This window comes from Lathyrus oleraceus, chromosome 3, assembly GCF_024323335.1.
Source record: "Lathyrus oleraceus cultivar Zhongwan6 chromosome 3, CAAS_Psat_ZW6_1.0, whole genome shotgun sequence".
Classification (NCBI taxonomy): Eukaryota; Viridiplantae; Streptophyta; class Magnoliopsida; order Fabales; family Fabaceae; genus Lathyrus; species Lathyrus oleraceus.
Window position 1 is genome coordinate 189,197,684 of NC_066581.1, and position 15,149 is coordinate 189,212,832.

At 33.1% G+C, this 15,149-nt stretch overlaps 1 protein-coding gene across 2 annotated transcripts; it reads left to right on the plus strand.

The window, feature by feature from the left end:
* The first annotated feature begins 8,461 nt into the window (after positions 1 to 8,461).
* Positions 8,462 to 13,122, plus strand: LOC127126184 (uncharacterized). 2 transcript variants are annotated; one of them, XM_051055066.1, is made up of 5 exons: positions 8,462 to 8,725; positions 8,922 to 9,102; positions 9,719 to 10,145; positions 11,643 to 11,723; positions 12,397 to 13,122. In XM_051055066.1, the coding sequence occupies exons 1-5, from the start codon at positions 8,651 to 8,653 to the stop codon at positions 12,887 to 12,889; spliced, it is 1,257 nt and encodes a 418-aa protein (XP_050911023.1). In that variant the 5' UTR covers positions 8,462 to 8,650; the 3' UTR covers positions 12,890 to 13,122. The 2 variants fall into 2 exon arrangements, with proteins under 2 accessions (XP_050911023.1, XP_050911024.1); XM_051055067.1 differs by having other exon boundaries at positions 8,477 to 8,725; positions 8,906 to 9,102.
* The last annotated feature ends 2,027 nt before the right edge of the window (positions 13,123 to 15,149 follow it).

Consider the following 15,149-nt stretch of genomic DNA (forward strand, 5'->3'; position numbering starts at 1 on the left):
ATTATTTCAACTTCTATACCTCTTGAGCTTTTCCATATGGATCTTTTTGGTACTTCTAGGACAAAAAACTTAGGTGGTAATTACTATGCTTTTGTTATAGTAAATGATTATTCTAGATTTTGTTGGACTATCTTTTTGCGTTCTAAAGATGAGACCTTTTCAGTTTTAACATCCTTTGCAAAGTTGTCCCAAAATAAACTAAGTTCAAACATAGTTGTTATTTGAAGTGATCATGAAGATGAATTTGAAAACCACCTCTTTGAGGATTACTGTGATAAATATGAAACTGAACATAAATTTTTCGCTCTTAGAAATCCACAACAAAATGGTGTTGTGGAGCGCAAAAACAAAATCTTAGAGGAATTGGCAAGAATTATGATCAATGAGAGTATACTACCAAAATATTTTTGGACCGATGCTATTAGTACGAAGTGTTATGTTTTAAATAGGATACTCATTTGTCCTATTTTGAACAAAATACCTTATGAACTTTTAAAAGGTAGAAAACTAAATTTATCACATCTTCATGTATTAGGTTGCAAGTGTTTTATTTTGAATAATGGTAAGGACAACCCTGGAAAGTTTGATGCAAAATATGAAGAATGTATCTTTCTTGGATACTCTCAGTCAAGCAAAGCTTATTGAGTGTATAATAAGAGATTACATATTGTTGAGGAGTCCATGCATGTTACTTTTTATGAATCTTATCCGAGAAATGTCTGGAAAGGTATTTCTTTTCATGACGTAGGTGTGTCTTCAAAAGACATAATCAAAGACACCGAAAAGGGAATTGATCAACATGGAGTGGTGAAACCTGAGGAGGAAGATAACAATTCTGAAAAGGATAATGATGAAAGTCCAACTAAAGTGGATGATCTTACTTTGGCTTGGAGGTCTTCTAAGAACCATCCAATCGACAACATTCTTGGAGACATCACTAAAGGCGTGGCTACACACTCTAAGATAAGTAATTCCTATTATCACTTTACATTCGTGTCATAAGTTGAACCTAAAAATGCAAAAGATACCTTAATTGATGAGCATTGGCTTATGGTCATGCAAGATGATCTAAATCAATTTAAAAGAAATTATGTGCGGGAGTTTGTCCCACCTCCACGAGATCATCAAATTATTGGCACTAAGTGGGTTTTTAGAAAAAAACTACACAAAAACGAGTGATAACAAAGAACAAGGCATGACTAGTGTCTCAAGGATATAACTAATAGGAGGACATATGTTATGAGGAAACTTATGCTATGGTTACCCGCCTTGAGGTTATACGCCTTTTACTAGCGTATGCATGCCCTAAAGATTTCAAATTATTTCAAATGGACATGAAAAGTGTTTTCCTTAATGGTTATATAAATGAGGAAGTGTATGTTTCACAACCTCACGGTTTTGAAAATTATGAGTATCCAAATCATGTTTTAAAACTACAATGAGCTTTGTATAGTCTTAAAAAAAGCCCCTTGTGCTTGGTATGAGCGACTTAGTAAGTTCTTACTTGATTAAGGATACTCTAGAGGGAAGGTAGATATGACACTTTTCATTAAACGTTAAGAAAAACATATTCTTCTAATTCAAATTTATGTTGATGAAATCATATTTGGTTCTACTAACATGCAATTGGTCAAAGAGTTTTCTAAGCTTATGCAGGAAGAATTTGAGATGAGTCTAATGGGTGACTTGAATTACTTTTTTGGACTTCAAATTAAGCAACTTAAAGAAGGGATGTTTGTGTGTCAAACTAAGTACTTCCAAAAGTTGCTTAAATGCTTTATAATGGTAGATGCAAAGTCAATTGACACTCCAATGCCCACAAACAGAAACTTGGACAGAGATAAAAATGGTAAGCATGTTAACGTAAAAAGGTATAGAGGTATGATCAGATCACTCTTATATCTTACTGCATCTAGGCTTGACATTATATTTAGTGTGTGCATGTGTGCTCGATATCAATCCTCTCATAAGGAATCACATTTAAAATTTATAAAATGCATTCTTAGATACCTTCATGGTACATCTAAGTATGGGCTTTGATTTTCCAAAGGTAGCGATTGTAGTTTGGTTGGTTGCTCCGATTTCGATTTTGCCGGTTGCAAATTGGATAGGAAAAGTACTAGTGGTACTTACGACATATTTTCAAACTCCTTAGTTAGTTGGCATAGCAAGAAACAAGTCTTTGTTTTTTGTCAACTGTCGAGGAGGAATACGTTGCAACCTGTAGTTATTGTGCTCAAATTTTATTGCTCAAACAACAACTACTCGACTTCGATATTAAACTTCAATGTATTTTGATCATGTGCGATAATACTAGTGCGATTAACCTAACTAAAAATACAGTGTTACACTCTTGTACTAAACATATTGAGATACGTCATCATTTCTTACGATACCGTATTGAAAAAGGCGATGTCGTTTTTGAATATGTTGATAGTAAAAATCAACTTGTTGATATTTTCACAAAACCTCTTGTGATTGAGCCGTTTTTCAATATTCAGCGGGAATTGGGCATTCTCGATATCTCAAATCTTGCCTAATATATTTTGTTGCGTGCACTCTTTATATTTGTTTTAATCTTCATTCAAAAGTTTCATTTCATATGAGTGCATCCTCCATCTATCATCCTATGAGGTAATATGGTTCTCAATTATCTCTTTGTTCTTAAGTTTTTATATAATATATTGTTTATCTATGAACCTTGTATTTTATTGCATGTTTATGTTCCAACATTGTGTGATATATTTGATGTATGATAAATTTCATGTTTGTTCACTTTCAAAAATTTATTAATTACCATGAGTTTTTCAATTTATATGCTTATACTGACACCATGTTTGATTTCATCATCATATGTATTTCATGTTGTTGTTTCTTCAAATTTGAAGTATTTTTGATGTTATTAGTATTAGAGCGTGCTCCTTATATATACTTGCATGAAAAATATCATTTTTGCATAAAATCTACTAAATCCACGTGTATGCCTTGACTAAATCCATCTTAGGTCTACTAAATGTCTTCATTTGTCAAGTTTATTTTGCGTGCATTTCTGTTTTCATGTTTTTATGTTTATTATTATGTTGTTCTATTGTTACCTTCTTATGACAAATTTGTAATGAATTTCATCTATTTTATCTGACTTGGTTGTGTATTTATGTTTATGCATTGTTTTAATTTAACGTAATTATATGTGAGTGCACGTTATAGTTGAATCTTTTATCTTTGCAACACCTATAAGTGATTTATATGTTGTTGTGAACTTTTAATGATACTTCTCACATTTTGTACCTTTGTCTCTTTTTTATGTTGTCAAAGGGGGAGAAGTACAAGGTCTTAAGATGCACATATTCAGAGGGAATTATGATCAAGACGACAAATACTTCGTAAGTTTTGCCATCATCAAAAAGGAGGAGTATGTGAGTGCAATATCCTCTTAAGAAATGTTTTGAATGATGTTAAAACTAGGACATTTAGTACTTGTGTATATTGGATCTTATTGTCTATGTCTAGATGTGCATTATCATATTAAGACACTTAAAACCAGGTTAGATGGGTCATTACAAGTCAAAATTATGATTTTTCATACTGAAGAAATTGATTTTTTATGGGTCAATACACAGTGAAGGAATTGATTTTTTTATGAAAAACAAGTTTATTGGTCGATACATCAAATATATGGGTCGATACATACTGAAGGATTTTTTAAAATAAATATTTTGCCTTCAATGTATCGATACATAGAGTGTGTGGGTTGATACATAATGCATATGAGTCGACTCATTCGTGTTTGGAGTCGACTCCAACTAAAGGTTTTGGCAAGTCAATGACTCTGCCTTAATTGTATCCACTCCTAGAGTCTATGTATCGACTCCCGAGCTTATGTATTGACTCATATTTGTTTAGAGTCAATATATTATGTTTTATTTTTCAAAAATTGTAATTTTTGCTAAAAATCTATTTTGTTTGATATTTTTCTACACACGCATGCATAAATATAAATATGCATTCATGTATCATTTCTCAATATTGAAACCAATAACATAAAAAGAATTTTCTCATCATATTTAACCGTCTCTCTTCATATATTCAACAATTACACATAATCATTTTTGTTGAGTGTCATCTATATTATATTGATAAGGTCCAATTTAGGATTGTTGTAATCAAATTGGGTTGAGTATTCTTTGGGGGGTTCATTGATAAAACCGGTTAGGGTTTTTCCTCCAAGATCAAGGATTGATTTGTGGGGGTTTTGTACAAGATTTTGCAATGAGGATTTAGTCGAGTGAAAGCTTTGAAGAACATGGTTCTGCCAAAGGAGTAGAGGTAACCAGAGGATCGACTTGGAAGTCTTAGGTCACTTTATCTTGGTTAAGATCAAGGGGAGAGAAGAAGTTTGGATCAACATCAAACATAGGGTTTGGGGATTTGAATTGCTAATTTTTCTCTTGTATGCAACTCTTACAAAGGTTAATTACATATCTCAATTGTATTTGGAATTAGAGGCAGACGTACCCATAGTAAGGACAATTGAGGAACTGCCTAAACAAATCCTTGTGTGTTTTCTCTCTCTCTCTCTCTCTCTCTCTCTCTCTCTCTCTCTCTCTCTCTCTCTCTCTCTCTCTCTCTCTCTCTCTCTCTCTCTCTCTCTCTCTCTCTCTCTCTCTCTCTCTCTCTCTTCTATATATATATATATATATATATATATATATATATATATATATATATATATATATATATATATATATATATATATATATATATATATATATATATATATATATATATATATATATCACACACACATACACACTCTTTACATTTTGATAATACACTTAGTGTGAAATTTGATAAACTGAAAATTCTATTTGTGTTGAAGTAATTCAAACTGTTTTGTAAAGATAATTGCAATTGGTTTTTCATATCTTCAACACAAAGGAAAACCAGCTTGGTGTTTATTGCACACCAAGTGTTTCATAAATTTTCATTGTTAATTTTTGTATTCTATTTGATTGGAAATTGATTGCAAAGTATGACATTGTTAAAACGACTATTTTTGTAAAACATATTGATTTACTTTCTCATCAATGGTATACGTTTCGTTACAGTTTAAACGCATATCTGATTCTTTCGATGACGGTTCGGGATAGACAAGTGTCGATCCAGAATTGCTTTCACTAGCCATAGTAAATATTTTCAAAATAGAATTTTAATTAAAGAAATTTTTATTTGTGATCTATTCACCTCCCCTATAGATTGTTGCCCTCGTCTAAAGAGGGATACAGTTCTAGGGGAATCATAGACATGGGTAAATCAGTAACATACCTTTGATCCCAAACACTCGGTACCACATGCATTTTTGATAAGGAGTTGGTGGCATTAACATTAGCATTCTCATTATTATTTGACTTTAATTGTGTTTTTTGTGCGAATGATGTATTTATGAACTCATTATTACTATCATGTTGTTAAATTTAACCGTTAACATTTGTAAGATGTATTCTCACCCTTTTCTTGTTTGCTTTGTTGGTTGTGTACAAATTGTTGTACAAATACTCAGCAGGAGTAGTCACTTGCGAGTGGAAGACTGCCTTAGAGCTTTCTTCTTTCATTTTTATTTATCACTTTTAGTTGCTTGTCATCTGCTCTAAACTTTAACATTGGGAACAGGGACGTTATTTGTTTTAGAGGTTTATGTTGAAGTTTATTTTCGTTATTTGGTAGTTTAATATATTAATCTGAGGACTATTTGATTTTCTGCAGCGAGTTTGAAAATATTTTATGAAATGCATGATTTGTGTGAAGTAACATTCCTAAACAGTACAATTTTCTCTTTTATATTAAGAGTCGGGGTTTATGGTGTTATAATGTTGATATCTTTAGAGTGTTTTATGGCTACAACTATGTAATCAAACTGAAGAGTTAGCGATCTCAGTACCTTTTCAATGATTACTTATTCAGAGAGCGTTCTCCATAAAACTTCAGCTTATTAGTGACCACAATCACTCTGGAGATGTAATTAGGTACCTTCTCATTGTTATTCATGATGGGATTCTCATACTACTTATGTAGGGATTAAAGCTTGACGTTCTTCACTGATGCGTCAGCACCATAGTATCATACTAGTGTATCCCACGCCGCCTTCATCGTCGTCGAATCAACAATTTTCTCAAACACCTTCGTATCCACACACTGGTGGATATATAATAGCGCCTTTTGATCTTCTTATTCTCGTTGTGCTGTTCTTTGCACTTCTATTGCATTTTATGAAATCGGCGTGTATCTGTCATTGATGATATCAAGAACATCTTGAGCTCCAAATAACACATGCATCTGAATCGACGACCGATTCTAGTTCTTTCTGTTGAACACTGGAAGCTTTGTGTTCAAGCTATTATTTTCTCTGTCGATTATTGGAAGCTTTATGTTCAAGCTACTGTTTTCTCTGTTCATCTTCATTCATGTGCAAATCACTCAGTTATCACCAACACTTGTGTTTCCTAAAACCTGAGAATCAAGATCTATGATTCTCTCTGATTTTGAACTTCAATTAAACGCGATTTTCAGAAATGAAATCAATCACACAAATCACTATACTCGTGTTTCCTTGTGAATTGAACCAGAGCTCTAGATACCAATTGTTGGAGTTCAACAATGAACCTCCATTAATAATGCAAAAGAATTAGAGAAGATGAAGAAATAATGAGAGAGAAAGAGAGAGATTTCTAACTAACTTTTCTCAAATTGAAGAACTATTACAATTTGTAACTAACTATTGATTTATATACTAATCCCAATCTAAATGCAATTGAAATTAAATTCAAATGCAAACTTACAACTTAAAATGAATTACATTTCAACACAAAAAATGTCTAGAATCTCAAAAAGGTTTGTACTGAGTTAACATTTTGACATGAAAGTGTGATGTAAAGGTGGTAAGTTCAACTTGCATGTCAAGTGTTTTAGAACTTAGTATATTATGAAGTCCAAAGATTAGGTGATGCAGAGACGTTTCGACACTATACTATAAGATTCGACAGAAAAGCGCTTCGACAGAGGTAGTTAGAGGTTATAAAGACAGTTTCAAAGGTGTACACCAATTTGGAAGCAGTTCAAAGGCCAAAGGCACATGGAAAAATATTAGAAAATAGAAGTCCACGTAGTGGGATACATGTTGAGTTCTAGGATAGTAATCACTATCGATGATTATTGATGTATATAATATATAAGCAGATTTCATTCATGTAACAATGGTTCACAAATTTTATTCGTATTGTCTATGGAACTCAAGTATCCAAACCACAGAGAGAAAAGAGGTTGTGAGGAAACATATGAATGAATCTGCGTCCCTTTTTCTAATTGTGTAATCAAAGCATTTTTATTTAAATTATTTTTATTGTTTCTTTCATTTATTTCAAGTTCTTAGAAGCATTGTTCTTATTGAATTTTCTATTCAATTTCTTTACATTCAAATATCACATTACCCATGCACAAACGTATTTTCTCGAATCTTTACACAATAGTCTTAGAATTTTTTCGAGTTTAGTCATTTAAGTGAATGAAAACTTGTGATTTGATTTGCTAAAAATACTAGCAAACAAGATGACAATAATGTTATGCAGTGTATATGGGTGCAAGTTAAAGATGACAATAATGTTATGCAGTATATATGAGTGTGAGTTAAAGATGACAATGATGTTAGTGATATGATGTCTGAACCAAATGATACTGTTTTGATTGTTGTAATCTTATACATGTTTTGATGTTAAGCATTTTTATTTGTTGTTTGTGTTGTCGTTTTAGACGTGTTTATGTTCATGTGTTGTCTGCTTTAGGGATGTTTATGTTAATTTTGTTGTAACCAAAAATTGTTATATATATATATATATATAACTTAAAAATTAAAAAAAAAATTATCATGTAAAACTTGTTCCAACATTGAGACAATGTTTCCGAGTGTGTTTGGGATAAGAGCATATACCACATAATCTTATCATTTTATCCGATGTATCAATTTATGCTCTAATACGTGTCAAATTTATGTTCTAGGACAATTTTTTTTCTTTCTTCGCATATTTTCGTTGTGCCAAATTATGTCTCCTTGATATTTAAGCTAATAATCATCATTTGTTACCACCAGAAAGCTATTGTTGTACATATTTATAACTTTGTAAACGGCGGATAGATGCTTGGAAACATCCTGGCGAATGCTGAGGTAATCCGAGATGAATCAACATTGAACGCAACGAGTTAACGTAATTAAAGAGTGTGAAATCGGTGGTCGGTATGACCAATCTGATCGTCCAATGTTAAAAATATTATCTATGTAAAAATAATTTAAATTAAATATTTATATTTTATATTTAGTTTTTTTAATAATTTATTATTTTAATTATAAAAAAATATACCAATGTCGACTCTAGGATTCCAATGGCAATGTCGACTCCATCGCTCACACCCGTCATTAGTTCAACTATTTTGGAAGTTTCTGATGAAACAAGTGGATCATATACATTTATTAAAATCTCATTCTTTTATACGAGCCACCCAAATATCAATATCATAACAAAATCTCTCTCTCGAATTACAGAACAAGTGTTGTGAGGGATCAGTGGATGGGGTGCTGCTAGTTCCTCACTTCATTCCAAAAATGGTGCACAGACTCTCTCTAATGGCTTCTCACGTCTACCCTTCACCCCTCGCCTTCCCCACATCACACATCAAGGTAACAATATAATATCCAAATCTCCTCAGAGATTCATAGCTTATTTAATTTTGTAATTCTTGTTGGTTCAGTGTCATAATTGTGTTATTATTCAGTAAATTAGGGTTTTTATAAGCATACACATAAGGTTTATTAATGGAAATCTTGCTGAATGTGTAACTTTTCAATTCTTATTTTTAGTATTTTTTTATGACAGGACTGTCAAACTTTTGCACCTTCTTCTTTTGCAAAACCAGACATGCTCAATTATCAGTATCCTTTTCTTAAGGCGAGTCCATTTGTAGAGTCGATGAAAACCCAAAATAAATGGTTTGATGAAAGTCAGCTCGTCAATGTTGATTCCTCTGCTCAATGGCCGGTATCAATTGATGCACAAGGTATGTCTGATATCTAACCATTTTGTGGTTAGTTTTTCTATAATGCTTGATTATAGTTTGATCATTATCGTATATTAGAACCAATAAAGGTTGGCTTTGTCCAGAGCCGTCTTAAGTTTTTGGAGGTCATGTTTAGGTTAGCCCCGATTCAACATTAACCAAACAACTAGGGATTCTATTTAGCCATGGTTTAGCAGTGACAAATCTATTATGATGCCTTATTTAGACAAAGTTTAATTGTGGAAAATTTGAGACCATGTGTTGTAGTCCATGTTGCATACCCTCATAGACGTCATTGACTTTGTCTCTAAGATGTTATGTACTAGTACTATGTAGCACTGACACTTAAGATTAAAGGTGTGTCAATGTCTGACACTGGCATACCACTCATACATGTACGTTCGATTTCTTCTAATTTTCAAATCATCATTAGTGTTGTGTTTGTGTTAAATACTTAATATATTATATATTACCATTTTGATTAATTGATGTAAGAAATACGAGAGAAGATGAATGCATGAGATCATTTAAATTGCTAGATCCTTTGTTTTTTATGTTGTATGATTGTATCTAATCGTGGCTTCTGATTAACATTATTTACCTTTCATTTTTACAGAATCCTGCTCAAATGCAGTACTTTTAGGTTTTGGCATTGTTGAGCAATGCACTAAGCATGATACAGTTTCAAATCTCCTAAAATCGGGAACTGCTGAGCCGCGTACAGATGGTGCAAATATATCCTTGTTATTAGACTTGATGAAGTTGCAGTTGTCAGCCATTAATGAACCTCAACAACCATTCTCATCTGACTCGTCATCTCTTTTATACCCTAATGACAAATTCAACATCAAGAAGCCTTTGCTGTATTTTCTTCAAGATTCCGCACTTACTTCAAAGGTTACAGTTCATCTTGATGGCCAAATCACATTTATGGGTGCTGAGATTCAGATGAAAGATCTTCTTTCTGTAGTTGCTGAGTCATACTTGTCAAAGAGCTTACATAAGGGTGAAAAGCACTCAATGCTTGTTCCACACTTCAGCAGGTAAAAGCACTATTATCATCTAAATTTCTTTATAATCTATATTGTATTTGAATTAATGCCAAATGTTTTTATTTACATTTTGACATCAAATTAAGAACTGCATTATGTTTGCAAATGATATGTCTCTTCTCTAGTCTATTGTCAAATTTTATCCTTTTAGATGTGCGAATATGGCATTCAAAAAACGAAACGAAAACATGTTCTGCAAATATCAGAGTCGCTCCAAGTAGGTAGTTCAGGGGTGAGATAAGGGATAATATAGTCATTAGAGCCAATTGTGACGGGTGTATGTGCAGGTGCAGAGCATCCCTAATAAAAACAGTAAACTATGAGAGATCACAGTTCTGAACGGAAATCATACACGTACCATCAATTGCACTTTCACAAGTTTATGCTAGCTCGGCTCAAACATAATTGTTGATATTATCAAGGAACTGGTTAAACAAGACTAATATATGTTGTGAAAAGTTAAACTACACAACCATGTATAGAAAAACACAGTTAGAAAAACAGAAGGCTGTTAAACAACTATTTGTCAATTGGGGTTGTGGAAAAGTGTATTCTGCTTACCTCCTAAAACAGATCAAATCCTTTCCATTTAAATTAGCTTTAATAAAAATAGACTAAAAGGCATAAGTAACTATGTTACTTAACATTGCTAGATTATCTGTCTACTGTAGTTTACCATAAACATGATGCTACAAAGCTCCACCCCTGGCAGGGTCTAGGAAAGGGTCAAATCAATTATTGATCTACTACTTCACATTTAGAATCCATGTTCAAGAAACTGATTCTACTACTTGAATCCATGACCATTTAGGCCACAATTCAGTTGTAACCGACCTTGGTTTGTATAGCATTAACCACTGGGCATATTTTGTGTATTCATGCGAGCTGTGATCAGAAAATATGAAGTTATACTTCCGTGACATCTAGAAATTAATTCTTATTTTACTTGTATTGGTAGGATTAGGATGTTATATTTAGGTACTTTAATTTCAGTTAAATTAAATTATTGGTCCTTATGCTTGACATTTGTTTTCAATTTGATCCATATATGATAAAATAAGATAAAAATAAAAATCAGTACCCACATGCAAACACGCCTATGCACGCAGGCACATACTCATTTCAATTTGATTTCTATTCTTCATAATATTTGATGTCCATCTCACTGTTTTATACTGGCAACTGAGAACAGGGATAACATTAAATATGAATGTAGATATAAGAACTTAATTGTAACCTTTTTCTAATAGGGAGTCTGTGTACTAGGATCAACTATAGACTTTAAATCATTGTAGCTGAATCAGCTTGCTTCTAGAGCTGTTTGCATTGAATTGAACAATATAATACATTTGTGAAACTGTGACATTCTTATTATTATGCTGTTCGGTAAAAAATACCATACATCACTTTTTAGTCTCTTGATTTGACATTTTAAGATTGTTAGTTTTTTATCAAGAAATTGACTTTGCTGAGATTCTATATGGACAGGGTGAATATCGATGAAGCAGAAGTACAGAGTCATTCATCTACAATGAAGATGAAATCTACCTTAACCGCACCTTTAAGGAGGTATGCAAAATATACTTTTTCTTTCTGTTGACATTGCTTCTTACTGTGATATGCTCTGATGTTTGTCGGTGAAAAAAAAAAGACAATTATTTTGATCTGTCAACCTTATTCGGCATTTAAATGTTTGCACTTTCATCTTTCTGTAGTTTTAATTTGAATGTCTTTTTAAGAAAACAAACTTATGTATTCACCATGAAAATATTAAGGCTAATGTTTTTCCTCCATCGCAGAAATAAGAATGTGGGCTGCATTAATAAATCTTATATTAATAAATCTTTTATTCGGCATCTAAGGCTTTGAGGGTTGGTTGAGGCGACAATTGTTAAATTTAGATTAATTGTTATGTGGAGTTTGGCTGTTTGAATATGTTTCTTGTTCCTGTGTTCTAATGAGCTTCACCAAGCACTATCATATGCTAGAGAAAATAGTTGCTGTTGTATTTAAGCTTAACTTGTGTTTAAATAATGAAATAAAAACTGCTTTTTAAGCTTGAGGGGAAACAATGAAAAACATTCCAGTCAATGGAAATAGCTTTTTATCTTCTATATAATAACAATAAATTCTCAAGAACAAATCAAATAAGAAAGGATTATCTTCTATAGAAAGGAGATTGCTTACTGTAATTTCTTGGTCAAGAGGTATAATGTTAATACTTTTTCTCTTTCCTCTGCAGTCCTGAGAAAGTCAAACTCAAACCATCAAAAAAGAAGAATAAGAAAACCAACAGAGGAAGAGATATCTACAAGAACTATTCACACACATGTGAGAGCCTTCTGTCCTTGATGGTCAACAAGAAACAAAATCGGAAAACAATAATTCCTTCGTTGAAGAAATCCGGCCCCGAGCTTCCTGAGCTTCTTATGCAAATTTCTGCTGGGATTGCTGGAACTGGCCTTGCTGTCCTACTATCTGTTATGTGTAAGCTAGCTTGTGGAAGGGTTCTCCTTTCTGCATCCAGCTTTTTCAATACCGGGTTGGGATTTGGGTTGGTTTGGCTTTCTTGGGCAGTAAGTAAGCTAAGGGCCACAATCTTTAGCATCAGCAAGAATGCGGTAAAATCGGGTTTGAAAGAAGAGGTAATGATTCAGAAACTCGATAAGAGGATTAGAGATATTTACTTCGGCTCCGCAGCATTACTAGCAGTGGCAGTGCTAAGTCTTGCTTGAGTAACATCTCCCAAGATGTAGTTTGTTGAACTGTAAATGTGAATGTCTATAGTGATGATTAAACAGTTCTAGTAAGAAATATTTGAAGGTATCAATTGATCAACAATCGTATGTAGTTAATGTGTCATAGTTTCAGGAAGCATTGTTTGGTATTGTAGTTTGTAATGTAGAATTTTGCTATGGAATCAAGCAATTGGCTTTCTCTAGTATAATAAAATTAGTACTTAGGTCAAGACTGAATTGTCAAAATCTCTCATATAAAATCCACTAAAAGCTCTTTCCACCATTAACATGAATCTTCAGATGCAATGGACGTCTGTGCCGCGGACCAAAGTAGAAACAAAGAGCCTAGAAAGTTGTGGGTGTAAGCAAATGATGAGGTAATTCACCATAGTGCACTATTAATATTATCAAACTATACCTGCTACCAAACTATGATGATGTAATTGATTTGAGTGTGCGCTTAGACTTTACTAATTGACCTGTAACATTTTAACCCTTTCTCTTTCTAGTAAGTTAGAGTTATTTATATTTTGAAACCACCTGTTATCGCAAGTTGAATAGATGAGTTTACACACCAATTGGTGATGATTATGTTCTTCCCAAATACTTTGATGGTATCAGTGATCACCGCTCAGCTTCTGTTGTGTTAGAATTTTTTAAATGGCAATCTCTATCAATTCTTTTCAATTTTCTTTCAATTCAAATTTGAGTTGCCATATGGTGAGGGGTCGAGAAAATCGAAATGTGAATCAAAGACCAATCTCATTCCCTAGATCCTTATTACATCCGTCCATTAGAGAATCAAACTATTGTTCATGTTTCACCAACTTTATTTGGAAACAGTCATTCTTATTTGTGTTGCACCAACTTGATTTGGAGAAAACAATCATTCTTGGGTGTTGAAGACGTGTAGAGCTTTAGCAACAAACAAAAATAAAGTCAAGTTTGTGGGCAAATCGATTGAAATTCCAAGAATGTGGATATGAACTTTGCGGCATGGGAGCGATGCAACAATCTCGTGACATGAACATATGTGGTGACTAGCTCCTACCATGAGCCAAGATTTAAGCTGTAACATAAAAAAATATTGCAAGATAAAGTATTAACAAGTTGTATACCTTTGTGATCAGCTGGTATATAACCAGATGGCTGAATTGAGCGAACCCGGTTTGAAGTAACAATTTCATATTGTTGTTTGGTGTTAGATCCTTGAATTAGATTGATGAGTTTTTCATATTGATCATGAGTCAAAGGAGGAGGGGCTCCTTTACGGCCAAGAGTTGCAAATGAACATCGATATCAAATTCACTCCATTCATGTGCAACACCATGAGCAACAGATGAATTGGAACGCTGTAAATGAGAAGACAAACCATGTTTCTTGTAGCAGGTCTCGATCGTATGTCCTGTTCTATTGCAGTAAGTACAGATGCGAGGTTTAAAATTTAGGGAAATTTTCCAAATTTAGGGTTAATCTCCTAGAACTAAAGGCATTAATGATTGCTTTAGAATCATTAGAAAACACAATCATAATTTGTCGCTTATGTTGGAGAACCATGAAAAATATTTTGTTAATTGGTGGTAAGGGATCAAGTTACAGAATCTAGGATTTGACAACCCTAAAGTTCTCATTCAAACCAATCAAGAAACGCATGAAATGCAACAATTGATGATTGCATCTAGTAGCACGCATGGCTTCACAATCACACTTAACTCTACAACAAGTGGGAATTGACATGTATATATCTAATTCTTCCATAGAATTTGATGTATAGAGAAAAATTCGGTTAGTGTTCATGAATCTTGCTTGAGCACGTAAATTTCCTACTAGAGTTCAAAGACACCGTGGATTAAATCACCTTGAGAGCTGCGTTCCTTCAAATTGAGTCAAACATCCATGAAGAACACGATATATTGTGCAATGCATCAACCAACTTCATAATCCAGGAATGGATAAGCATGTTACAACGATTCCGAACACAAAACAAAAGATCAAAAGAATCAATTGGCATCAAGATGGTTCCATCAAGTAGTTCAAACTTCATTTTGGCACCAAAAGAACGTCACATAGATCTCACACATGAATGATAATTCAAACCAGTTAAAACGGGCGTGATGGATACATAGGAAGGACCGTTGTCGAAATATACAAAAATAGATTCATCTATTAAGAGAAGATAAAAAGCCACTGATATAACCATTCGAGATAGCATGACCATTGCAGAAGCAAAGGTCTAGATCAAAAGAGCTAATGATAC